The following is a 26,467-nucleotide window of genomic DNA, read 5'->3' as shown; positions in this document are numbered from 1 at the left end:
TGCTGGGAAAACAGACCTATGTCAGAGGTGTACAGAAATGAACTTTACCCACTAATTACGGACTGTTAGAAGAAACAAAATGGATTGAGACTACGCCTTATTTTGCTAATCTTGCGAAAATGTCATCATTATTAAACTATCTAAAAAGCTAAGTAAAGGTAAGACTGTCTGCTAGTTTTTGTTTACATTTCTCATCTTTGTGACAGGTAACGTTAACGTTAGAGAGCTAGCTGGTCTGGTATGATAGCTGCAAAATAACGAAACGGCGTAGATATCTATCTTGGCAGGTTATTCTTTAACTCGGTGCATGATGTTGGAAAGCGTTCAAACTTTTGTCGCTATTTTACATTCCTGGGTTTTGACGAATTAGCAAAATTAGCTACCTGACTGTTTTCCCCATCCGTATTCGGAGAAACCCCGCCCTCTCAACAGGGATTTGCTAACGTTTCAGCGCTCTGTCGCAAACTGCGCGTGAGTCGGAAATATTATCCAATCGGAGCACAGAAAGCGAGGCGGACACAGCCAATCCTGATTCAGGAGGCGGGATTTGTCTTAATACGAGTGCAGCCAGTGTTTTTATAAACGCGCGGCACCATTGGTATTTCCGGAATTGGGGTTTAATGCTTTTTGTGCCAAACGCATAATTCTTTTTGCTGAAGAGATAATTATAGGATATATCAACGCCACGTTTATCTCATGGATTTATTGCAGTGCAGCACTAGTTTGTATGGTGTAGGTGCTAGTGGATCACGTGACGCAACATTAATTAAACACCTCTAGGGTTACTATGGATGTTGCATTCACTGCTTTTTATTTTATTACTGCATCCCTTACATTCTGTGTATATTTTAATGCAATGTACCATCAGTGTACTGGCACTGGATTGCACCAAATGTTTAAGAAAAAAGAGCCGTTCTGGTTCATGTTGACATGATCACATGCAGTAATGGTGCTGAAGTCTCCTATTCAACTACATCCCTAAGGTGCTCTACTAAAGTCAGGTCTGATGATATGGAAAGCAAATGAAAAACACCAGACTAACTGTCGTGTTCGCTTGTTCACGGAAGCAGTTTAGTTGGTAAATTGTTCATTTATGGTAAATGGATCTCGGTGTGATAAGCAGAAATATTCAGATATGTTCTGCAAATTAAGTGATTCTCAAATCGGGCCAAAATTCCCCACATCATTACACCACCACCACCAGCAGCAAGCTATCAGTAACAATAATACAGTGATCAAAGTCTATGAAAACACATTATTACTATTTTTTGTTCCATTCTGATGCGAAATACAAACATCAAACAAAGCTCATGACCTCTGGAGCAGGTTCAAAGAAGTGACTTGACTACTGATAAAGATGAATTAATTTTACTTGCTGGCTTGTACTCTTATAATGTGTGTCCATATACTACATATTAGATACTAATGCTGAAAAACATAAATCAGAATCAGATTGATCCTGCAGGAAATTGCTTATGTGATGACTGCCATAACACACAAAGATACAGAGACACAAAAACAATATTAGATAAAAGTAAATAAAATAGAACAAATCTAAATAAAATCTGTAAAAAGAAACAACCACAATACAATATACAGACTATGCTACACACAATACCCATCTATCTGTAAGTCCCGCAGTTGAGTGAAAGACTACTGACATTAGTGGAGTTTAGTATAAGTTATTGCACTTTAGAAAATTAGTGGTAATTAAATACTATTAAGTAATATTACATAACCAAGTAGTTATAATATTGCACATAAAGACAACATGCTAACATTTGCCCTTAAGTGTGGTTCCACACAATGGTTTAACAATGGTTAATCGATTTTGACTAAAATCATATCAGTTTAATAAAATATGTTTAATCATCTATAAGTTTATGATGTCATTGTGCGAACTGTGAACATCATATACGTGTTAGGCTTACTGGAGTGAAATGATTAATAGCGCAATGGCAAACACCTTCACAAGCAAAAATCTCCCAAGTGTGGAAACTTATTACTCTTAACTCGAGTAAAACAGCAACTATAATTAGACGGAAATATTTTGTGCTGGGGCGTAGCTAAGCTCCGCTGTGTTGCGAAGGTCGCGAGAGTCAGGTTAGTGGGAAAGGATGCATACCTGAAGAGAATGTGAATAATTACTGACTGTGTGTTGCTGTGAGTCGACGTTTATTTCCAGTTCTCCTCATTGAACACACATGCACACACTAATTAGCCATATTCTCGTCAAGTTTGTGTTCTTTTCCCACCTTTTCCTCACTCTCTTGGCCTTCACACTTCGCTGGGCCACGCCCCTTCGCCACAGACTTTTGGCGTTTTCACATTTGGGCACGATTGATTTGTACCGTGCCCAGGAACGATTGCTCTGCATACTCGGGTACACTTTTTTATTTACACTCTCCGATAAAGTAGATACGCACCTAAGTGGTCTGTGAGCCTCCAATAAACACAAGGAACAAGGGGCGTTTGCTTTTGTGCTATGCATAATATTATTGATATTTTGGAAGACATGTCAAGAGAAACGTTATGACTGTATAAGTCAGAGGATGAGATTGGCCCTTGCTACATGCACACTGAGATTTAGGAGGAGACCGAAGGCACTGATGACATCACATCTAAACAGCGATCTACTTCCGTGCTCAGGACTGGCTTCTGATTCGACTGTTCTCACTGATCAAAATGAACCAGACCTTGGGTTCTCGGAAATGATACTGGGGCCCTAATCCCCTTAATCTTAGTCTTCTTACCACTTTAACTTAACTCCCATAATTCCCATCTGTCATCTTTAAGCTTTAATTAATAGTTATATTTTAATGCTGCTATATTGCTTTTCCTTGGTTTTAGATTTAGTTTTATCATGAAACTTTATTTAAAGACATTTTTGAATTAACTACTAATTTCAATTTAAAAGCTAAAAGCTAAATAAGGACTATTAAGTAAACGCGACCGGGTAATCCGGGTAATTAATTAAATCGCTTCAATAATCGATAGATTATTATGGACAAGATGACGATGTGCCTGATTTAAACCTGAACTTGTAAATCAGGCAGTATATTTAATAGGAGGAAAAGAGGTGTGTTTGAGAGGCAGTCCGGTCGATGTGTGGATTGAGTTTCAGCGTGTGTGAAGACAAAGAGAGAGATCAGTTTACCTGAGATCATTTTACTCTTTCTAGCCTTGTGTGTGTGTCTGTCTCTGTGTGTGTGTGTGTGTGTGTGTGTGTGTGTGTTGGTTTTTGACAGGGATGCAATTGTCATCAAATCCCTTCTAAATTCGAATTAAAATTTCACCTAAAACACCATAGTGACTGAAAATCGTGGTATTTCGGATAATAACAGGACTTGATTAGCTTACTGAAATGCTGTTTAAAGGTTATTTAAATATTTTATTTCACAATCATGTATAATTTACGTGTATTATGACCATGTCCTCTAGTCCACAATCACAATGCACAATATCCTCGTTAGAGTCGTATCATAACAATGGCCGCCTCAGAAGGTGAATAATAGATAGACCTTCCCTGATCTGGCTGATTTAAGGTCTTTAGCACTTGAAGGAATGGCTAGATTTGATATTGGTCATTTACTATTGAAATGAACAGAAGATATTATTCATTCTGCTTATGTACACCACTCAAATCTTTCATTCAACCCCTGGTCATGAGTGAGCTCAATGAAATTTTGGCAGCGCCATTAAGTTTACATATCTAATAATAATAATAATGCATTTTAATTATAAGCGCATTTCATAACACTCAAGGACACTGTACAAAACAATCAACAAACAAATGAGAAATACAAAAACACAGAAAAAACAAGAATGTACAAAAATCAGTAAATTCAAGGAGATTAATCAAGCTTTAGTGAATAGATGGGTTTTGAGTCTGGTTTTAAAGAGTGAGAGAGAATCTAAGTTACGGATGTCTGGTGGGAGGGAGTTCCACAGAATGGGAGCAGAGCGACTGAATGCTCTACTGATGATCTAAGAGAACGAGAGGAAGTGACAATTTGAAGTAGATCGAGTAGATAAGGAGGGGGCCAGATTATGGATTACCTTGAAAGTGAGCAAAATGATTTTAAATTCAATTCTGTATTTTATGGGAAGCCAGTGAAGTTGCTGCAGAACAGGGATAATGTGATGGAAAGAGGGGGTTTTTGCTAATGATGTGAGCTGCTGAGTTTTGGACAAGTTGTAACTTATGAAGTGGTTTCTGGGGAAGACCAAAGAGAAGAGAATTGCAGTAATAAATACGAGATGACACCAAACTGTGAACAAGGGAAGAAGTAGAATGGGTGGAGAGAGAGGGGCGAAGACGATTAATATTGCGCAGATGGAAGTAAGCACAGCGAGTAATATTGTGAGATTAAAATGATAATGAGCTATCGAGGGTGACGCCCAAACTCTTAACCCGATCGGATGGAGAAACTAATGAACTGTCGATATCTGTCTTATTTTCAGAGACTTTCTGATACCTTCAAGGCAATAGAGCACAGAACGCCTCTATCTGTCATTTTAATCACTCCATCAACTTTACCTACCTGGCTGGTTATCAGACTTTCCGTTATGTAAAGTGGTTAGTGTTGCTGTGACGTTAGCTGGTGATTCAGGTTCAGTCCCTACAAATAATACTTTTGTAGTTAACTTTAAACAAAAACTACAAAACAAAATAAATAAAATTCTGATGGTTGGCTTTCGCAGTATTCTAACAGCGCAGCACCTGTGAATCCAATAAAATTTATACAATAGATCTGAAACAAACCAGTCAATGATTGGATGGCTGTTAAGAGGAAGCAGATGAAGTTATCGTCAAATTTCATCCGACTGTCTCTCAGGGACACCCTGGCTTCTGATCGCGCTTTAGATTTTAATTTACGGTGATTAAAAAGAATTTTACCAGATCATTTTTTTGTGGAAATCTGCAAATAGCTTCATTCGGTTTTATCCAGATTGGACGAGAAATAAATAAACTTACTTCTTAAAAATTAATAGTATAAAAGGAAGTAAAAGTGATTTCTATGCTCTCGATTGACTATGCATGCATTTTAAACATTTAGTCATACGATAGTTTAATAAAGTGTTAAACATAATAAAAATATTTCATACACCACATATTATATTACATGAACTGAAATAAATAATGAAACGTATTCAAGCCGATATTTCCTCCTTATAAAAAAAAAAACATAATCTTGAAAGCAAGAGAGATTCTTCCCCTAGGCATGTTGTTTTTTAACCCATGCTAGCATGAACGCTTACTAACTCCTACATTTAGCAATAAGCAAAAGCTGGAAAGATTACTCCAGATATTAAGGTACGAGTTGCAATGTGGACATCTAAAACATCACTGTGTGTCAAAAATTCTGGTTGAGCAAAAAATAGTGCAGTATGGCAAATTTATTGACTATAGTATGCGAAAAACATACAAGTGTTAATTCAGGTAATATACAGCATACACACAGCAAACCTTCTGCTTAACATCAAGGTAAAAAGTTCTCTCAGTAGGCCAGAGCCATGATGAGACTGCCTGCTTCATGTCTAAAACACTGGCCTCCCAGGAACTCCCTTAATGGTGCAAACTTGTGGAAATGGTTTGGATCGAGATCAGGACTGTAGGAGGGATGTGGCGGTAACTCCCAGCTGAGTTCCTGTAACGTACAAATGGTGTTAGTGAATCATTGTGTGTATAGTTCCCACAGAGAGATGCATCTCTTCCTCAACTTGTCGACATGTTATCCGTCAATTTTCAAGGATCAGGCCTTTCACTCTCTTTCACAGGAACGACTACAGTGACCCCCAAGACACACTTTTTGCACCATTTAAATGTTTTACTGTGGCTAAAGTCTTATCACTACACTGTGCTTGAAGTTTTCTGTAAATATCAAGTGCTTTTACATCTTCATTCACAAGTCCCTGTTATACTTGAACGCCCCTCGTATTATCACACTAGCTCACAAACGTTGTCATTTATTAAGTCTAATTTTGTATTCCTATAGTGTTTGTTGTAATAATCAGTTAATACACATTTTTTGCTGTTGTTTGTGAACTTCAACATGTGCTTTAGTTGTTGCCCAGGGAATGTATTTCTGAGGTCAGAACACTACCATCCAGGCTTACTCTTAACTCCATCTGGTGACTCCTGTACTGAATACGAATTTCTTTCATAATACCACAAAACACACCAGGCTTTTCCTTCATAGATGCGATTTTAAGGCTGATGATTGCAGCGCCACCTGTACAAATAAAGAAAAACAAATATTTTATCATTTGCCTGACGTAACAACTTTTGGTTCTAGCATGGTTTTAAGATCGAATTGTCCATAACCAGGGAAGCACTTTATGCTAACCCTGTGTATTGTAGGTCAGTACAAGCAAAATGCAGAGTGCTCTATGCTTTACTCTGTCTCTCAACAGTGTTCCTGTTTTTTTTAATCAATATGCATGCAGACAGTGGCTTGAACAAACAGCGAGGCTGTAACACAGGCTGTCTGCGCTGACCTCATTTCATACCGTGTGGTCGCACACTGGTCAGGCAACATACCCTTAAGCTTCTCTCCTCATGCCTGGGATCCTAGGCGAGGTATTTATTTATAAAGCTGACTCGAGTACAGTTTACTGAAGAAAACTCCGTCTGAAACACTTGATAGGGGCCAGTGGTGGCTCAGTTGGTTAAGGCTGTGGGTTACTGGGTTACTGTTCAGAAGATCAGGGGTTCCTCGAGTTTTTACTCACTGTTTTATCAGTAATGTTCATGTTTAAGAAAAATCCAATGTAGAAGTAGTGAATTGCACACATTGGACACTTGGACAAGTGGTGATGAAGGTGTGGACTTAGGTGTGGTTCACCATCCAGCGCGGTTTTGTAGAATTAGATTGATTTGATTTTAGTGTTAAATATTTTTGCTGATTACGGCGATATGTAATACTTACTCACTAATAAGTATATAACTGTACCATTGCTCTTGTTGCAACATCCGATCCAGGCTCAAAATATGTCCCTTCGTTTTCCTCTATTTCAGGTTTATGTGTCCTCTAGGGGGCACTAGAGGATCATGGAGCCCGACGTCATCCGCATGTACTCCTCCTCTCCGCCTCCAATGGATGAGGATGGAGAGGAGGAAGACGAAGACGACTTTGGTGAGTTTGGAGGTTACTGCTGCGATGTGTCATCCAGTTTCAGCTTCTCAGAATGGGACACACCCACTGTGCTTGATCAGTCGTGTGAGAAGGGTACCTCACCTCCTGACCTATACAACACACTCCAACAGAGTGTTGGTCAGCCAGGAAAAGATGTGGTAGTTGAAGTTGAAAAGAAAAAAACAAAGGACCAGGAACTGTCTAATCCTGAGGCACTGGTGTCCAAAACTGATATAACCTTGGACTATGGAAAAAAAATAAAGAAACCTGCTGTTATCCTCAATGGCCCTTTATTCTCCGACCCACAGGGCAAACTCCCTGTGGTCTCTGTTACAGGGAAGCATAGCTCCCCCGAGATTCAAGATTTTAACCTGGGTGACAAAGATGAGCACATTAACAAACCAACCACAGATCAAGTGGGACACTGCCTTACTAATGGACCAATCACACTTTGCAATGGTAAAGAGCTGGAGCAGCTTCGAATATCAAGCACCAACAGAACAGTATCTTTACTCGGGTCTACCGCAGAGGTTTCCATCTCAGAGACTGACAAAGCTTCCACAGCAGTTGCTTCTATTGGTTCTCAACTGTCACAGGAGGATACAGTCTCTGAGAGAACAGTGTCTGAGGCTAGGGACACTCAGGCAGGAGAAGGGGTAACTGAATCCCAGTCTAATTTGGCAGTTGAGCACCAGGGAAAGGAAATTATGGAGAAAGAGGAACTTAATGTCCCACAAAGATCAAAAACTTCTGGCACTTCCTTGTGTGAAACACAGATTCAGAGTGATTCTGAAGATCTTGGTGAGGTCCCTGATACATCAGTGGCACCAGTAGTGGAGAATATTCTAGTGTCTGATGCACAGTTTCATAAAAACACTGATAATGAGACTCCAGTGAGCCCTGTGGTTAATGGACCCCTTGTGGTTCCTGGAAAAATGGAAGAAGATTTTGAGAAAGTCTCTTTGCCTGTTGTTGACCCAACAGTAGGGATTGTGCATGATGTAGAGGCAGATCCAGTTAGTAAGGAAGATAAGACAGTTGAAGTTGGGTCTTCGGTGGAGTCAGATGAAGACTTTGGAGATTTCAGGGATGCCACTCAGGGTTTTCCAGATGTCAGCCAGACTGAATCCGTGAGTCAAGAAGGATTCGCTGACTTTGTAACTGCACTATCAGATTGCTCCTCGCACGATGAGTTTGCAGATACAGACACACTGAAGGACTTAAAAGAGGAAGAAGAGCTGCCTGCAGAAGATAAAGATGATGTGGATGATGATAATGATGATGATCATGACAGTAATAATTTTGAAACAATTTGCTCAAACCTCCCTCCAAGCGATAGCTTTGCAGATTTCAGTTCAGCTCCGTTTGGAGGCCTAGCAGGAGCTACAGGTGAAAGTTGGGCGGAGTTTGGGCAGCATGAGGAGTGCGAGGCACAACAGGAGTCATGGGCAGCGTTTGATGAGGAGCAGAAAAGTTGTTCTGCAACAGCGCCCTTTACTGACAGCTTCAAGACTGACAATGTGTTGGTATGTTGGGGAAATTTTTTTTGGATTTTGTTCATATGTGCTTTTTTTTAACAGCATTTAAAAGTTTTTCTTTAAAAGTTTCTTTAAACATTAAAACATTTTTGGTTAGAATTTTTTTGTTGGAAGTAAGAGTGCAGAATGATCGAAGTTCTGAAAATTGTAATTGCACTTTAGAGTGTTATGTCAAATAACAAAAATATATATTGGAGCAAAATTTGGGTGATTTTTAAAACACTGATAACTCCACAGTCTAGGCCCAATTTAGAGTCTTAATTATTTCCAGTATGTCTACCACTCTGAATAAGAGCATCTGCCAAATGCCTAAATGTAAACAAGTCTCTTTTTGATCAGGTAGTTTGGGTCCAGACTCTTGCTGAATGCACAGGGAGGACAAAATAATGAGACAGAAGAAGAGATACAGTGAGATAAGATAAGATAAGATAAGAAACTTTATTAATACCATGGTGGGAAAATGTACCTTTTACAGCAGCTCACAGACTGATGTACATGCATTCATGCATTCAATAACATAAAAAACAAAGTAGAGCAAAGATAAATTACACAGAAGAATATTTTTGAAAAAACATTGCTATGGATTTCCCATAAAGGATGATAGCGGTTTAATTTGGCCAGTCTACAGTATACGGGTCAGTTTATGATTTTTTTTCTAATGATGTGTATTATAGTAATACATTTAATTGCATACTATGGTTTCACATTATTTATGTATGTGTATGAAAAAGAGGAATATTGTGGAAAAGTTTCATTTTAATTTGAAAATTGGAACTTCCCTATATTCTACATTCGTTACACATTGAAATATTTTAAGTCTCTTTTATTTTAATTTAAATTATTACAGACAGCTTGGGAAAATCAAAAAAGCGTACAGTGGAACCTTGGATTACATGTATAATTCGTTCCGGAAGTGGACTCGTATTCCAACACACTTTAAAATTCAAAACCAAATCGAAATTTTCCATAAGAAATAACGGAAACTCAAATTATTCGTTCCACAGCCCCCAAAAAATAAATACACAAAAATAATTAACACAAAAAAGTAAAAATAAAACTAATTACCCTGCACTTTACCTTAAAAAAAAAAAGTAAAAATGAATCCCGCCAGATCGTTATTGTTTTCATTTGTGCGCGCAGGCGCTGTGTGTTTGTGTGTGTGTGTGTGTGTGTGTGTGTGTGTGTGTGTGTGAATCTAAAGTAAACTCCCCTCCCCCCCTTCTTGTCCTACACAGTTACCCTTCCTCCACTCTTTTTACACACACACGCGTGCCCACAACTGAAAAACCTTTAGTTTTATCGGAAAAATGAACAAGAAGTGACACACCAGCGACACACTAACGGAATCATTGCTGTAAAGTAAAAATAAAACAAATAAATCTGCACATTACCTTTTAAAAGAATCACGACAGAGCAGTGTTTTTGGGTAAAGCAGAGAGATGTGTGTGTGGGGGGGGTGTCCAATGACGCGCGCACAGACACAAAGAGCAGGCTGATACAGACAGAGAAAATGGTTCTTTAACCCCGCTAATGAGACTTTCTTTTGCTTTACACGCGCGCTGTACACACACGCATACAGACACAAATTAAATTGTTATACTAGTAAGAGACGCTCATTAAGACCCAGCAGGGGAGACGATTTCCCACAATTCCGCAGCGCAAGAAAAAGAAAAACCGTTGGCTCAGTTGTGATTACGTGACGCTCGGCGTCAAAACAAGAGGCGCATGTGTGATACATGATACTCTGTATCCAAGATTTGTTTGTTTGGGCAAATTCAAAATTTATTAGAAAATCTTTGCTCGTCTTGCGTAACACTCACAAACCGCATTACTCGCAATCCGTGGTTCCACTGTATTTCAAAATATTAGAATATTTCCGAAAAATGATTTTACAATACAGAAATTCAGAAACTAATTTTTGCACTAATTTATATTGATTTATCTTAATATATTAATTTATCTTATTGCACTCAATTCTTCAGCTTCAGGTGCGTTCCAAATAAAAAGAAAAATGTCTTTGGACCACTAAGCAATGGTCCAGTTATTTTTGTCCTCACAGAAAGAAGATGATTCTGAACTCGTCTCTGGTTCAGGAGAGGCTTGATAGTAGGAGCACCACAGTTGTAGTCATTTACTGAATACGTCTGTGGTGGTCCTGATGTACTGACTCCTGCCTCACTCCACTCGTTGTGAAGCTCTCACAAGGTCTTAAATCGGCTTGACAATCTGCTTAAGGCAGCGGTCATCCCTGTTGCTTGTGAACATTTTCCTTCCACACTTTTCTCTTCCACTCAACTTTTCATCAATATGTTTCCATACAGTACTCTGTGTTTACTCAAACAAATAAAGTATTCTACAATTTTGAGATAATAGATTTTCATGAGCAGTAAGCTATAATAAATGAAATTAAAACATAAAAACATTTATAAAATACATATACTTTACAATATATGAGGGTTAAATTATTTTTTTGGTTGAAATTTGTTGAAATTCTCTATATTTCTCATTCTTTGTCAGTTGGGGTTGAGTCACAAACTGCAGCATCTTTTTGAAAGTACTTTCCCTTTGGACGTGGTTCCAAAGGACTCAGATGTGCCGACCCTCCAAGCTGTGCTGGAGCCCCAGGACCATGTGGAGATCAGGTGCCATACCTATGTTCATCCAAAAATGACTTATGTGAAATATTAGTACCATGTTTGTAGATCCTACAAGCACTTCTTTGTTAAATGCCTTACATTTGATGGAAGAATGACGAGTGCAGAGATGCATGTTATTTTCTTTTTTGCCCGGATTGTCTCAGGGAGTCTGTAGCTATGTGGCGCCACCTGTTGGACATCCACAGCACCCACGGCCTCAAGGTGCAATGGGTTGGCTCACGAGGCAACAAAATTCTGCTTGACTGCCTGGGAATCTACAACATTGTACGTAGAAATCACTTTTAAATCTCTACACATACTTCAAAGTCCTCATCCTTATTTAGAAGCCTCTAAAAAAAAAAACTCTAAAAGTTTCAACACGGTTGTTCAACACGTAGGGCTGAAACGATTCCTCAAGTAATTCGATTACAAAAAATGATCGAGGCAAAATCTTTTGCCTCGAAGCTTCTTTTAATTAATTTTAAAAGCTTGCATTATGTTTGTGCGCAATTATTTGTTTGGCGTGACACAGCGCGCTTCCGGATGCAAGCCGCTACTAAACACAGACGAAGAAGAAGGTGCTTAAGTCACCCAAAAAAGCGAAAGGAGATGCAAACAGTTAGCTGTGTATTGATTTGATGGAGCGTTCTGTTGGGTGTTGCAAAATGAAGAGAAGCGATAAAAATAAGAATGTATGGCACTGTAATGCACTTAATTCATCTCAGTCAACTTTAAGATATTCCTTGTATTGTGAATAATGACTGTTTATTTTTAATAAAATGCTGTGTGCATTAAAATAATAAAATTAGATTTTTCTTAAAAGAAAACCAATTAATCTTCATTTCTCTTAGATATTTTACATTGCTGTTTAAATAAGCACAATTATTTTATCCAATTACTCAATTAATCAATTACATTTTTGGTAGAATACTTGATTGCTTAAATATTCGATAGCTACAGCCCTACACTGTTGTTAATATGTAGTTTGGGGTGTCTTATATTTAATGGTGTAAAATAAAAGGTAGGCTCAGAACAAATACAGTGGAACCTCGGATTGCGAGTAATGCAGTTTGTAGGTGTTCTGCAAGACAAGCAAAAAATTTTTATAAATTTGGCTTGAAAAATGAGCAAGTTGAGAGTCAAGAGCCAATGTTTTTTCTTTCTCTTGCGTTGCTGAATTGTAGGTAATCGTCTCTTGAATCATAATTCTCGTTTTACTTTAGATTCGTACACAAACAACACACACAGCGTGTTGTTTTTAATGGAAACAATTATCTGTCTGGATTCATTTTGACTTTTTTTTTAATGAAAAGAGCAGGCTTATTTTTTTTTTATTTTTACTCTATATTTTGTATTAATTATTTTTATGTATTACGAGTGTTTTGGTTTACGAGCCCGCTTCCGGAATGAATTATGCTCGTAATCCAAGGTTCCACTATACATTAATACATAACACCCAAAGGGGCAGGAAATTCATGTGCATAAGTTTGTTTCAGTTATTTAAGAGCAGAATAATATTATTGTGCTCAAAATACTAGGAATGTTTGTAAGCAAAGGTGGTTTCCTAATATCATTTATATGTATCATATAAAAAGCTTATAACATATAAAACGCTTATGAAAAGGCTTTCTTTGTCCTGAAGTAAAGGAGACACTGTTGTCTGCTTTCATGCATCGTCTTTTATATTCTAACCCTAACCCTAACATTTTTTACGTCCCTCACGCATGACCAAGGTCATAATAACATCTTGTGCCAAAACTCTATTTTAATCTCCCGGACGTCTTCTAAAGATCACATAACAGTTATCGAGAACAATCGAATCAAAATGTATTTCTGTAGCACATTTTAAAATGAAACTTTAACAAAATTCTTTACAAATAAAAATTTAAATACCATTCACAGACCAAGAAAAACTTTATTTATTATATAATTTTGCAGTTTAAATACTTTAAGATCCAAAAGCACAGTTTGTTTGTTTTATTTCAGTTGTTTACTGGTCAGAACAAGCAACCCGTCATCGTACCCATGTTCGCTGCTGGACTGGTGAGTTCATTTCAGTAGCTAACTGTGTCACTTTCAGCAATCTGTCATGTGCTCAGTTGCTGTGAATTTAAAGTTTCATGAGCTGATCCAAACACACTGATCAATAAATGATCAGATTACAAGGTGATCATTTCATATTAAATCCAAATAATGATTATAAATAAAACTAAAGGAATAAGAACAAATGTTTTACTGTATGAGGCTGCAAAGCACCCTTCCAGTTAAAGATACAATTTAAAACATGATGGTTTATGTAATAACCTCAGCAGCAACCTCAATTCCCCCCTTGTCTGTTTTAACCACTCAGCATTCAGCATCGCCAGTATACTAATCAGCTGCCTGATCATCTTTCATAATCTGGTTCATGTCTTAAGTTAGATGTTTTTATGCTTGAATGATTATTATGATCTGGGTTTGCTTCAGTCGCTTACAGTAGGTCTAGGCACAGCAACGTTAGGTGGGAAAAAAAAAAAGAAAAAATAAACAACTAAATGACCAGGTTATCATATCTATGCAGTTTTTTTTCCTGATGGCCCGGCCATATTTCAAGTTTCAGTTTGTGAAGTGTGGTTCTGGGAGCACAGGGAGATTTTTTCACACATGAACTGGCCACCACATTGTGTGCTGTTATCAAAGCTGAATGAAATCTTGGAGTATGTGACTTTTTTTTTTTGTCAGGCTGTGTATTACTTCCCTCTTTTGATAGTAATAAGTCCCATAACGTGTTTCTCGCCTGTTCTTACTCTTTTAATGCTCCAGCTAGCACGGTAAATGCATTCAAATGTCGATCTCTTCAATGCTATTATGACCGTTCCACTTACAATATTATGCATTCTTTATGCATATGGCTTAATAAACCATTGGGGAACCATTTCTGTAGGCTGTTAATCAAAAAAGTGATTTTAAATGGTGATAAAAAATTTTTTTTTAAAAAGCACACAGAACCCTCACTTTCTTTTACTCTCTTAGGGAATGCTTGAGCCCACCAAAGACCTTGTGAATCCTTCCTCCATCTTTTCTGCATCTTCACCCAATCAGAGAAGATCTGCTCTATGCACTCAGGTACAGAGGAACGAATCATATTGTGAATTCATACTTTTCAATCGAATCGATGCTGCACATGGGTGTAAAACACACACAAAAGAGCTTAGCACACGTGAATACACAGGACACTTGCATCACTTGTATTATCTTGCACGCTTATTATACTTTTTTTTTTTTTTTCTTCATATGTTGCGTAATGCTAGCGTCATTAGCTAACCTGTTAATCATGTTAGCATTATGCTAGCAACATGCTAATCTCGCTAAAATCATATTAGCGTCAAGATAATGATGTTGCTAGCAGCATGCTAATGATGTTAGCATCATGCTAGAAACACACTAATAACGCCAGCATCATGTTAGCGACATGCTAATTATGTTGCTAGAGACATGCTAATCATCTTAATGTCATGCTAGCATTATGTTAGCGACATGCTATAAAAACATCATATCATTACAGTTTACATTCTTTCCTTCCACAACAATGATTAAACTGTAATAAAAATTTGCGGCTGTATTTTGTTTGTGTGTCCCTCTCCAGCAGGTGGTGTCCTCGCTAAGTCTTGAAGACGACGGTACGTCTCAGCGCCGAGCTTCTTTCTCTGTAACGCAACGCAAAACCACCCGTCACTCTCGGCAGAAATCTTACTCCTGATACGGCTTCCTTGCCCTGCTCCTTTCCTTCTTCCTTCATTATAGTTGTCCTTGTACTTTCTTCTCCATCATGCTCCACCATTTCTTCCTGATTGGTTGATTATCTAAATCTAGCTGAATTTTAGACTTCTTCTGCTTTTGACTCATGCTGTAGTCATTTCCTCCTCAGCTTTAGTAAGTAAACTGGACTGCCTTAAAACCAGGTGCCATAGTCCTCGATTCTGTATAGAGGACACGTAACAAGCCTTTTTCTCCTACTTCTGTCTCGTGTCTTCTGCCTTTATCTCTTTGCTGTACTTGCTCTTGTTGTTATGCTGCACTACCTCATTTGGTCGACATGCAATTTTTTGACCGATGTATTGAAGTCATACGCCACAGAGTCTCAGGCCGCACTGAAAACCCATCGGGTTTGGTGCAAAAAAAACCATTTCGCTGAGCTGGTGCTAAAATGGTAAAGGAAAACACACCAAAGTGTTAATCAGCATCGGTATAATGCTAAAACGACACGAAAAAAAGATGCGTTTACAATATAAAACACTGACTTTGACTCCAGAAACTTGACTGTTGTTAAAAGTCATTAGCATTAACAGAGAGAATTAACTTAGCATGGTATTCTTTAAGTTCTTCTAAATCACCATCAACAATGTGGACCTGGTGCCATCGGTTTTGTCCTTTCTAAAAGTTGACGCTCGCTTGTGAAACAAGTGGCCAGCAGAAGGAGAGCAGTGATTAACCCTCTACCGAGATAATTCTTCCTCGCTCAGTTTCCTCCAAACCACGTTGGCTTGCTATGTAACTGACAGAATGATAATGGTAGACACTGCAGTTAATTTTTTTCTTGTTTTAAACTCAATTTATCAGTTAGCATTAACTTCATTACAAGTCAGGGGTTGACATTAATTATAAATCCATTATGGTAGCCCACTGGGTAAGTGGAAGCGTAAGTGTGCTGCCCTGAAACTTGGCTATCTAACATGATCTAATAAAGTATAGCTAGTCATCTAGTTAAGGTGCATTAAAAATAGACTGAGGATAAAGAAACAGTATATGATTGTTGATCATAGCCCCAAGTTCTGGTGCTGTTCTGTCCTTACATCAGTTGAGCAACTTGGTACAGTATGTATGGCTGGCTAGTGATGTTAATCGTACCACAATCAGCCATGACTGTCTTGGGTTCCCTTTGTGCCAGCTGTCTCTGTAAGGCCTCTGAAGGGGGGGGCGGGGGTGTTTGGTGTTTGGCACCAGGATGTTAGCCTCCGTGGATACGACCTGTTTGTCCAGTGCATCTTATGAGTGCTCGATCAGACTGGGATCTGGTTGGTTTGGAGGAAGGGTTGGCAGTCCTGGGCTGTTTACCTGCTTGGCCCTGAGCTGTGGTAGACTGGTTGTGCAGGTGCCTTATGTTGTGACTAGCATGGATTTATCTATTTAATTTTTTTTCTGTAATTTATACTGCATTGGACACCCTGGCCTTTGCTCCTTGTTGGCATGGGTGAGCCTTGGGTGCCCATGGTCCTATCACTAGTTTACTGGTACTCATAATCAATGTTATTCAATTCACCTTGTGGTAGAGTTAATGTTATAGCTGATTGATGTATGTTATGTTTAACTGTGAGTTAGCATACATTATGGTTTTGCACTTATTATTTTTATTCATGCGCTCCTGATTCTTAAAAGATATACTGAGTTTTACTTAGTGAGTTTACATAGGCTGGCATGTGTAGTGCAAACACATACTTCAGTTACACTGTTGAGATGCATCGCATTAACATTTAAAAAGCCTTGAGACTGGTTTCTGAGCACCTGAGCTACTAATTTGTCCACCCCTGATATTCCAGCTCACATTATGTCAATCTGTCTGCAATCTAAACACTTATCATTTCACTTTTAATACTATTTAAATATTGAAACAGCCCTTTATTTTATAATAGAGATTTCTTTTAAGATGAAGACATGACGACATGTGGCGGTATTGGAACACACTTATGACTGGTAAATTGCATTAAAATGCACCTGCACTTGTGAAATGTTTCCATGTGCTACTGAATTGAATTCCTACATTCGTGGTACACAATCCAAAACACAGTAATATTGAATGAAACTAGTGGAAGTATTATAGGAAAAGCTTAATGGTCTGGTTAATATTTTCAGTTTCATAGGTTTGTTTCTCGATGCCTCAGTACATTTAAACCAAATCTGCAGTTGTATACATAATCGTATTTCAGGTATTCAATGTATGACACACAAAACCTGCAAAGACCTTCAGCTCTAACACTATTGGGGTTAAAAAAATTTATGTTTATGTCCTTAAGTGTTTCTGTGTCTGATGTGTTGTCTTTCTGTTTCATTTTCTTCCTCTCTTGCTCATCAATTTATCTCCCTGATAAACACTGATGAACTGTGATTTGATTTCTGGTGCACTTTTGATTTTCGATTCTTCATTTCTCAGGTTTGAATTATTATTATTATTATTATTATTATTATTATTCGTAATGAAAATAACTGTGCATGGGAGAACCCTTGTAAAAGAAACTCAATAAAAAGGTTTATATTGTGCATCATATTTCTTTACATTGTTTCTTCTATTCCTTCCTGTTCTGACTGTCTTTCCTGTCCTCATAAAATATCTTTCAAAATGATACATTTTCTTTACTTTTCCTAATTCAGCTTGGTGAGGACTAGGTACACAGGGTGGCATCAAAGTCTGGATCCATAGGCAAATGTGTAAATGCTGTAAAATTCAGCAACATTGTCTCTCAACTTCTGTTAAGAATCCTGTTTTGTAAACGAGACCTATGTTGTAAGGTCTTGTGTCTTAAATAAGACATAATATTAAATGTCATATAAGGAAAAATGCCTATGGATCCTGACTCCTTGTATATATGTATCATATATATTGCAGTGTGCAATGCAGGGGTGAAGGGGCAGTAGGTTTAAATTCTTACTGGTACTATGCTGCCAAAAGGTTAATATTATAAACCATGGAAGTGGTGAACAGTCTCTGTTTATTCCACTTTGGAATAGCCTCAGCTATAACTGTTGAATTTCAAATAGTGTAACAGTAAAATCTAGTGTTTAATGTAGGGTGTAGAATCCCTTGTTTCATACACCAAGTAGTGCCCTTGATTAGGGGTTGAAGATGTATTTATGATTCAGCCCTAAGTTAGCGTTGTAGCTTGTGTTAGCAAGTTACTTGGAAGTTACAAATTACGTTCCCCTGTGTTGGTGTGTAGGCGGTCCAAATTTCTAAATCTAAAATCTGAAACCTACATCTAAGACTTTTTCTAATTCTTCTATTTACTTAATTTCTATAAATTCATATATGTTTTTTAAGTCTTTTAGCAGGTGGGTATGTATGTGTTTGGTTGTGTGTTTGAAAGCATTAACCTCTTTTTAACCCTCACTTGCCTCCTTGTGTGCTGCCATTATGCCTCGCAGCACCAGGGGGCGCTGTCATACAACTCAACCTTGATTTTTTTGGGCCTGTGGAGGACTGTAGCTCAGACAGTGACACTGATGCACCGATACCAGGTTAGAGGACAAAGAACAGTCCTGAGCTACACATACTGACATTCCATACTAAGGATGTGATGATATATCATGATAAATCATGTTATATGACAGTATAACACATTATTATTATCATTATACAGTACTATGCAAAAGTCTTTGGCACCATATTTTCTTATATATGTTTATCATGTCTGCATAATTATGTCCTAAATCATTCAGTATTTCCATATATAACTTTAAAAGGTATAAATAAATAACATTACAGGAGAATATATGCATGGCTGTAAATAAAAAAATATGTAGTAGGCCTTATATATATATTTGTTTTTTTAACAAAAAATAGAAAGGACACAGATTTGTGCAGTTTTATAATAAAACAGCTGTATGGAGAATAGGAATTCTTCTGGTAACTTTGGTAATAAATGTTATTTATTTATTAATTTTTAAGTTATATATGGAAATACTAAATGATTTTGTACATAATTATGCAGATATGATAAACGTATATAACTAAATTGGTACAGCATATAATATGGTGCCTAAGACCTTTGCACAGTACTGTAAATCCTAGAATTGTCACAAAAATGTCACCAAAAAGTCACCTAATAAGCAACAAACAGGGCAGCTATGATTAAAAAAAAATTGTACTTTAAAAAGATTAAAATGATACCCGTGGGAATGTTTTGCTAATTCATTTTTGTAGAATTACAAACCAAATAATCTAATACTCATTTTTTCGCTGAGGTTTTGGCATTGAGTTGGCTTTTTTTATGTGAAATTCATGATATAATATTAGGGTAAACTATTATTATATTGTTTATTATATCGATATACTTTTACAGAAACACCCACACACAGTAAGTAAAGAGTAAGATGCATTGTTTGTACAGAACAGTAATCAATAATGGAGAGGAGCATTGAAGCCTTACACAAATGTGAAATTACCCCAAAGTTAATTATTTACTTATAACAGCAGGTATTATAGTGTTTATTCCTCATATGCTGCAGCAATTTGCCAGGGATTAGAAGTTTTATGTATTAAATAAATAAATAATATTTATCAAAATTGATTTCATGAATGACAATTAAACAAATTTAAACATTAACATTATTGGAGAATGCTTATAGCATGACAAAAAAAGGCATCAATTATTAAAATAATTATATTTCTCCTAAAATTTCTTAAAACTTAGTGAAATAAAGCCAGTGATTAAAGTTGATTTATACACATGCAGGAAATAATAAAATAACTTTTCTAAATAAGAGAATCACGTTATATGTAACATGCAAAAACGTACCAAAGTTTATAGCATAATTTACATTTCTTATTAATAAAAATTGGGATGGGTGAAAATTTGAGAGGACGTAATAAAAACAAATTAATGTCAATCCTGGCACCAAAAACTCATTTCCATAAATGTTAAATAAACATCTCCTTAATTATTCACTGTATCAACTATTTGTACGATGTAATCATGTCAAAGCTATTTTAGAAAATTTCATAACATCATCTGACCAATCAGACTTGAGTATTTAGCACAGCTGTGGTTTTAACACACATAGATGTGCATACTGCATGTACTGTACGGTATACATATCCTTGCATCCTTAGTAAATTACTGTAATTGGCTTGCCGTGAATCCTTCTTTCATTTCCTACATCCTATCATTTCTTATGGAACGAATTCCCTGTTTTTGGTGATGGTGTTCATGTTCCAGACCTTTTAGTTTCTCTGTGTCTCTGCTACACCTGATTAACTCAATTCGAGTGCTTGAATACTACAGCAAGAGAAACCTGAAAAGTGCTATCAGATTGTATCGGTATGGATGCATTTTGTTAAGTAAGAGTTAGTTCGCAAAATGACCTGTACTGTACCTACTTAGGGTTTTAGGCATTTCTTCAGAGGACAATAAGAATGTTAAATGGGGAATCACTTTGCATAAAAACATGGGACAATACACAGTTTCTCAGCAATTGAGGTCTGCACTGATAAGCCACTTACTGTATATACAGTTAAACTTTGGACTGCGAGCATAATGCATTTTGTGATCATATATCAAAGCACTCTTATCAAAGCAAATTTCCCCATACGAAATAATGGGAAATATTCCCATTAGAAAATTGATGCGAAATATAATGTAAAAATAAAATCTGCACTTTACCTTTGCTGCTGCTGTAAGTGAGACGAGAGAGGAGAGGAGAAGGAGAAACAGAGACAGAGAGAAGAACCAGTTGTGATCACATGATGCTCCGCAAACAAAGTGTATACGTACTACTCCTATTTCAAGACCTCGTTTGTTTAGCAATTTAAAATAAACATCTTGCAAAACCCTTGCAATCAAGTTACTCGCAGTCCAAGGTTTTACTGTACCAGTAAATTGGAGGCAGGATTATAAACACCCAAGGACCAAAGACCAGTCCATCTGGTCCAATCCCTCTGAAAAGCCAATGCAGCACAAATCGCTATGATGGAAAGACCCCAGAACACCGAGTGCGCTACAGCCCACTGCACATGTGGTCCATCAGGCAAAGAGTGTGAGACCGTCGACCCGACTTTCAAACTCTTGAGATTGCAAACCCTTTGGACGTTCCGGACAAACAAATCCAATCCAGAGAAGCCCCCCTCCATAACCCAGAGCCCTCAAAGGATCTGAGGCCCCACACAGTCATGCGTGAGGGATCAGAGCTGTTCCATTGGCACGAGGGAAGGCAACACATTACTGGGCATAATGTTTTGCATTGTAATGTTGTGGCTGTAAGATCACACAAATTATCATACATCATCATCTTTAACGTGATAACTTGATTTTTACAACTGTTCACACAAAGACATTCACTTTGAAAAGATTCCTTTTTTTCCTTTCATTTTTACTACATTTCGCTTACTTTTTTTTTTTTTTTTTTGCATATTGTGTTTCCAAATGCATAAATACCTTATTTGATAAGTTGACACGCCCTGTTATTGGGGTAGAGGTATTGCATAAATAGATATATAGCTTGTATTAGCTCTGATGTCTGATCTTTGTCATTTCTTTTCATTTTAGTCCCAACATGTTTGTATAAAAAAAATCAATTGTGCGTAGAAATGTGTGTAGGAGATACCTTGCTTTTGACACACAGAGAGATACGGTCTAGTCATACTTTCGGACTTAATATATACAGTATATAACTTGTCTACTAACGAGTTGGCTGTCTCAGCGTTGCATTGGAAGCTTGGTTTTAATTGTGCATGTGTGCCTGTGTGAACAAGAAAGAGAAGAAAAAGGTCAGCCTGATTAAATTGACCTGAGTCTGTGGATTCGGGTTGTTTCTATAGGCATTGATATCCACAATGTGTGTGTACATGTCGGGGGGAATATTTTAAAGTGTAAATACTCTGTGTTTATAGGTGTGGATCCAGAGCTGTATGAACTGACCACTGCTAAACTAGAGAGCAATAACACTGGCAGTAATGTGACGGACGCCTTCACCAGACTGATGGAGACGGTGGAAAAGAATAGCACTGTAACCAGGTATGTCTTCCATGCACCTGCCCTCACATGCATATGAACTTAAGTAACATCCTATTCTTAATCCATAGGGCTTAATATGATTTGGGCCCACCTTTTGCAGCCATAATAGCTTTAACACTTCTGTAAAGGCTTTCCACAAACTTTAGGAGTGTGTTTATGGGAATTTTTGACCATTCTTTCAGAAGAGCATTTGTGAGGTCAGACACTTATGTTGGACTTTAATTCATCACAAAGGTGTTCTCTCGGGTTGAGGTGCAGGCCTGTCAATTTCTCCCACATCGAACTTGCTCATCCATGTCTTTATGGACCTTGCATTGTGCACTCGTGCGCAGTCATGTTGGAAAAAGATGTGGCCATACACAAACTGTTTCCACAAAGTTGGGGGCATGAAATTGGCCAAAATGTCTTGGTATGCTAAACAATTAAGAGTTCCTATCATCCGGAGATCGCGAGTTCGATCCCCGGGTACTGCTGTAACCTCTCGCAGCCGGAGGCCTAGAGAGAGCTGATTGGCCGAGCTCTCTCAGGGGGGAGGGATGAGAGGTACTTGCACTCCTACATTAATCACGGCCCTACAGCCCTCTTAGTCTTCGCCCTCCCGACTGAGTGGTAGTAGCATCCTTAATGTGGGAGCCCCCTAGTGACGGGGAGGAATTGGCTACGACTAATATTGGGGAGAAAATTGGGGAAAAAAATAAATAAATAAAAAAGAACATGTTTTTCCATGGGGGCGTTTGAGATGGATTTAAGGGGCAAATTGTGGGTGGCTTTAAGCAAAGAAAACAGCTAAGGTAATTTAAAATTACTGGAATTTGCTTAAGAACTGTCCAATGCATTATTAAACCATGGAAGGATGCTGAACCAACATTGCGGGGGAACAGTGGCTGTGTGTCCATAAGAACACCACTTGTTAGTGAGACTAAAAAAGGCTTGAGTTTGCTAGGGAGCAATAAAAAAAGATCATGTCTGATAAGTCCAGATTGAGCCTATTCCAGAATGATGGGCGTGTCAGGGTAAAAAGGAAATCGCATGAAGCGATGCACCAATCATACATAGCGTCCACTGTACAAGCCTCTGGAGACAATCATATCATCTGGGGTTGCTTCAGTTGCTCAGGTCTAGACTCAGTAACGTTATGTGGCAATAAAATGAAGTCAGCCAATGACCTGAATGTACTGAATGAGCTGGTTATCACATCTATGGAGTTCTTCTAACCCGATGGCACGGCCATATTCCAAAACTCAGATTGTGACAGAGTGGTTCTGGGAGCATGAGGAATCATTTTTACACCTGAACTGAACAGCACAATTGTGAGCTATCATTACACTGTGATGTGTATGGAAATGCTTTTACTTCAACTATTAAACATAAATTTACTGATGATTTTTTTTTTTCCAATGCAACTTCACCAGGTGTTTAAGTTCAACATTTCTTCCATAGAGTTGATGGTTTAGCACTATCCGTTCAGGTTTTAATAATATGTTGAAGTGTTTTTAACCCAGATACAGACATTTAAAATCTCCTTAGTTGTTTTCTTTGCTTAATGCAACCCAATACTTTGACCCTTCTGAAATGCTGACTTATTTGGTCCAGACGATGTATTATTATTATAATAATAGATTATTTCTATTTCTGACTTTTTGATAGACTATGAACAAACAGCACAGCTTCAGTCCTAATTGTAATTAGTATTATCATACCCCAAATTGTTGCATGCATTGATGCCTTGCATCTGTCTGTCTGTCCTTCTGTCTCTCTCTGTCTCCATAGAAAACCGGAGCAAGATGGTGAGATAAGCCAGGAGGCATCCCAGGTGATCTCTCGTCTCCCCGATCTGTCTTTCATGCACGCAAGAGTCCTCATGTTTCCCTCCACCCTCACTCCAGCAGCCGGTCACTCATGACCTTCGACCTCAGTCACGTTTTACCTTGAGGCTTTGGTCCTCCAGTGACCTCTCCTCTGACCTCACCTGAACCTTTATAGCAGGTTCATTTATAACAACAACAGAAAGCACTGTCACTTTCTGAGGCGTTTTTAATCCTGGTGTAGTGAGTGTTCTTTGGTGTTAATCCTTTTTCTTATGTTTTGTTAAATATTAAGCACTAGTCCTTTTAGGTTTAGGTGTGAAAGAAATAAGAAAAGCAAGTGCACATTTTATTACTTGAAAACTTAATAACTTCATAACGAATATTGCTGAACTTTTATGTCCTTCTTGAGATTTGCTTTAATATTTCATTTAACAAACTTCTCATTGTCTCATTTTATTCCTGACAAGTATTAGACATTTTCTTTTTGTTTGTTTGTTTGTTTGTTTGTTTGAAATGCATTTCTTTGAGCTCAACGATGAACATTTGTTCAGGAATGTTACTAAAGATGAGTTCTTATTTATAACCATAACTATAAGTTGTGTATTTATTATATAATCTACATCATATATCAGTTTGTATTTATTTTTGTCAGATCCCTGATTAGCATGTGAGGTTAGAATTTTGCACGAGACCTGAATAACTGACTGACATGTAAGAATGTTTCTATAAAAATAATTACATTAATAAATAAATACATACAACATAATGTTCATGAACTTCAAAGAAAATAAAAGCCTGGTCTTTTTTTTATTTTATTTTACTTATGTTGGGTTTATTTAAATTGAAAAAAGCTTGCGGTTATGAAATACCATACAGTTGTGTTCAAAATAATAGCAGTCTAACATCAGTAACCAGATCAATAATTGTTTTTGGGAGAAATTACATTTCTTCATGGTAAATATTTTACTTGTAGGTGTAGTGGAGTAACAGAAAACCAACAGACCCAACAGTCATGATTGGACGCACCTGATTCTGTGTAATTTAATTATTAATTGAAATGGGGCGTGTTCAAAATAATAGCAGTGTGGAGTTCAATTAGAGAGGTGAATTATTCTGTGAAAAACAGGTGTCAAACAAATTCCCCTTATTTAGGGATAAATGCAGAAAAGGTTGTCCTGTGCATTTCCCTCTAAAAATCAGAGTAAAACAGGTCATTTCAGACTTTGTTCAGAACAACAGCGTACTTTGATTCAAAAGTTGATTAGTAATGGGAAAAAACTTACAAAAAGTGCAGAAAATGATAGGCTGCTCTGCTAAAATGATATCAAGTGCTTTAAAATGGAGATCAGAACCAGAAACATGTGGAAGAAAACGGAACAATACAAATGGATCGAAGAATAACAAAATTGGCAAAGACTCAATGATCAGTTCCAGCATGATTAAAGATACAGTTCGCTAAAGAACACATTGACTGGCCTAAAGAGAAATGCCGCAATATATTTAAACTTGTGGACTGATGAAAGCAAGATTGTTCGTTTTAATATGGGGATGCTTCTCGTACTATGGTGTTGGGTCTATTAATCAATTTGAGTACATCAGAAAGACGTCACGTTGCCTTATGGAAAAGAGGAAATGCCCTTAAATGCCTGGGTGTTTCAACAAGACAACGACCCCGAATACACCAGTAAGCAAGCAGCATCTTGGTTCTAGACCAACAGGATTGACGTTATAGAGTGGCCAGCCCAATCCCCAGACCCTAATCCAATAGAAAAGTTGTGGCCTGACAATAAAAATGCTGTTTCTGAGGCAAAACCAAGAAATGCAAAGGAATTGTGTCATGTAGTACAATTGTCACAGATGTGAAGCAGTTCTCAGAAAGCATGGTTTTACAACTAAATGTTACTTCAGAGATGCACAAGAAAGATTAAACTTCAAGCATTTTTGTTTAAACGGTAAAGATGAATAAACAGACTAATTTTTGTTTTTTCTTCACTTTCTGTAAACTAATAATCCATTTAGCACATTTTTCTTCATGTTGTGATTCAGAATAGAACGTGCAGGGGGTCCAATGCATTTATGTGATTTAAATGAAAAGTTATTATATGGATATGGAGCTTTACTCACTTTTTTCAACACACTGCTATTATTTCGAGCACGACTGTATATTACAACATTTGTACTAATGGTGCCTAAGACTTTTGCACAGGCCTGTATGTTTGCACGTAAATCATCATGTGTTTAGGTATTGGCGTGTGCTTGTCTTATTTTCCTAGTAAAATGCACAAATCAGTTCTAACATTATGACCACAGTAGATCCCTCCTATGTGACTCCTTTTCGAGCATTAAACTTTTCATCAATTCGATCTACACTAGCGCTTCTATTGGATCGGAGTATACAGGCCAGCCTTCGCTCCTCATGTTCATCAGTAAGCCTTAGCCGTCCATGACCCTGTTTCCAGTTCACTTTTGGTACGTCCTGACCACTGCAGCCTGGGAACATTCCACAAGAGCTGCAGTTTGGGATTTTCTCTGACCCAGTCCTCTATTTATCCTCAAAGCCACTCAAATCCTTATGCTTGCTCA

The 26,467-nt window shown here is 37.6% G+C and overlaps 1 protein-coding gene across 8 annotated transcripts; it reads left to right on the top strand.

Moving 5' to 3' along the window:
- On the top strand, nt 1–24,662 carry aftphb (aftiphilin b). Of its 8 annotated transcripts, none has more exons than XM_053509813.1 (9): nt 1–158; nt 7,022–8,665; nt 11,195–11,319; nt 11,478–11,598; nt 13,300–13,356; nt 14,326–14,418; nt 14,942–14,972; nt 21,953–22,076; nt 23,847–24,662. In XM_053509813.1, exons 2-9 carry the CDS (start codon nt 7,055–7,057, stop codon nt 23,977–23,979), a joined length of 2,295 nt encoding a protein of 764 aa, XP_053365788.1. In that variant the 5' UTR covers nt 1–158; nt 7,022–7,054; the 3' UTR covers nt 23,980–24,662. The 8 variants fall into 8 exon arrangements, with proteins under 8 accessions (XP_053365788.1, XP_053365787.1, XP_053365786.1 ...); XM_053509812.1 differs by having other exon boundaries at nt 21,950–22,076; XM_053509811.1 differs by having other exon boundaries at nt 14,939–14,972.
- Nucleotides 24,663–26,467: the final 1,805 nt, after the last annotated feature.

The sequence above is a fragment of the Clarias gariepinus genome, chromosome 13 (assembly GCF_024256425.1).
Source record: "Clarias gariepinus isolate MV-2021 ecotype Netherlands chromosome 13, CGAR_prim_01v2, whole genome shotgun sequence".
NCBI classification, from domain to species: Eukaryota; Metazoa; Chordata; class Actinopteri; order Siluriformes; family Clariidae; genus Clarias; species Clarias gariepinus.
Note: the sequence above shows the minus strand (reverse complement) of the source record. Positions and strands in the feature narration are given on the sequence as shown.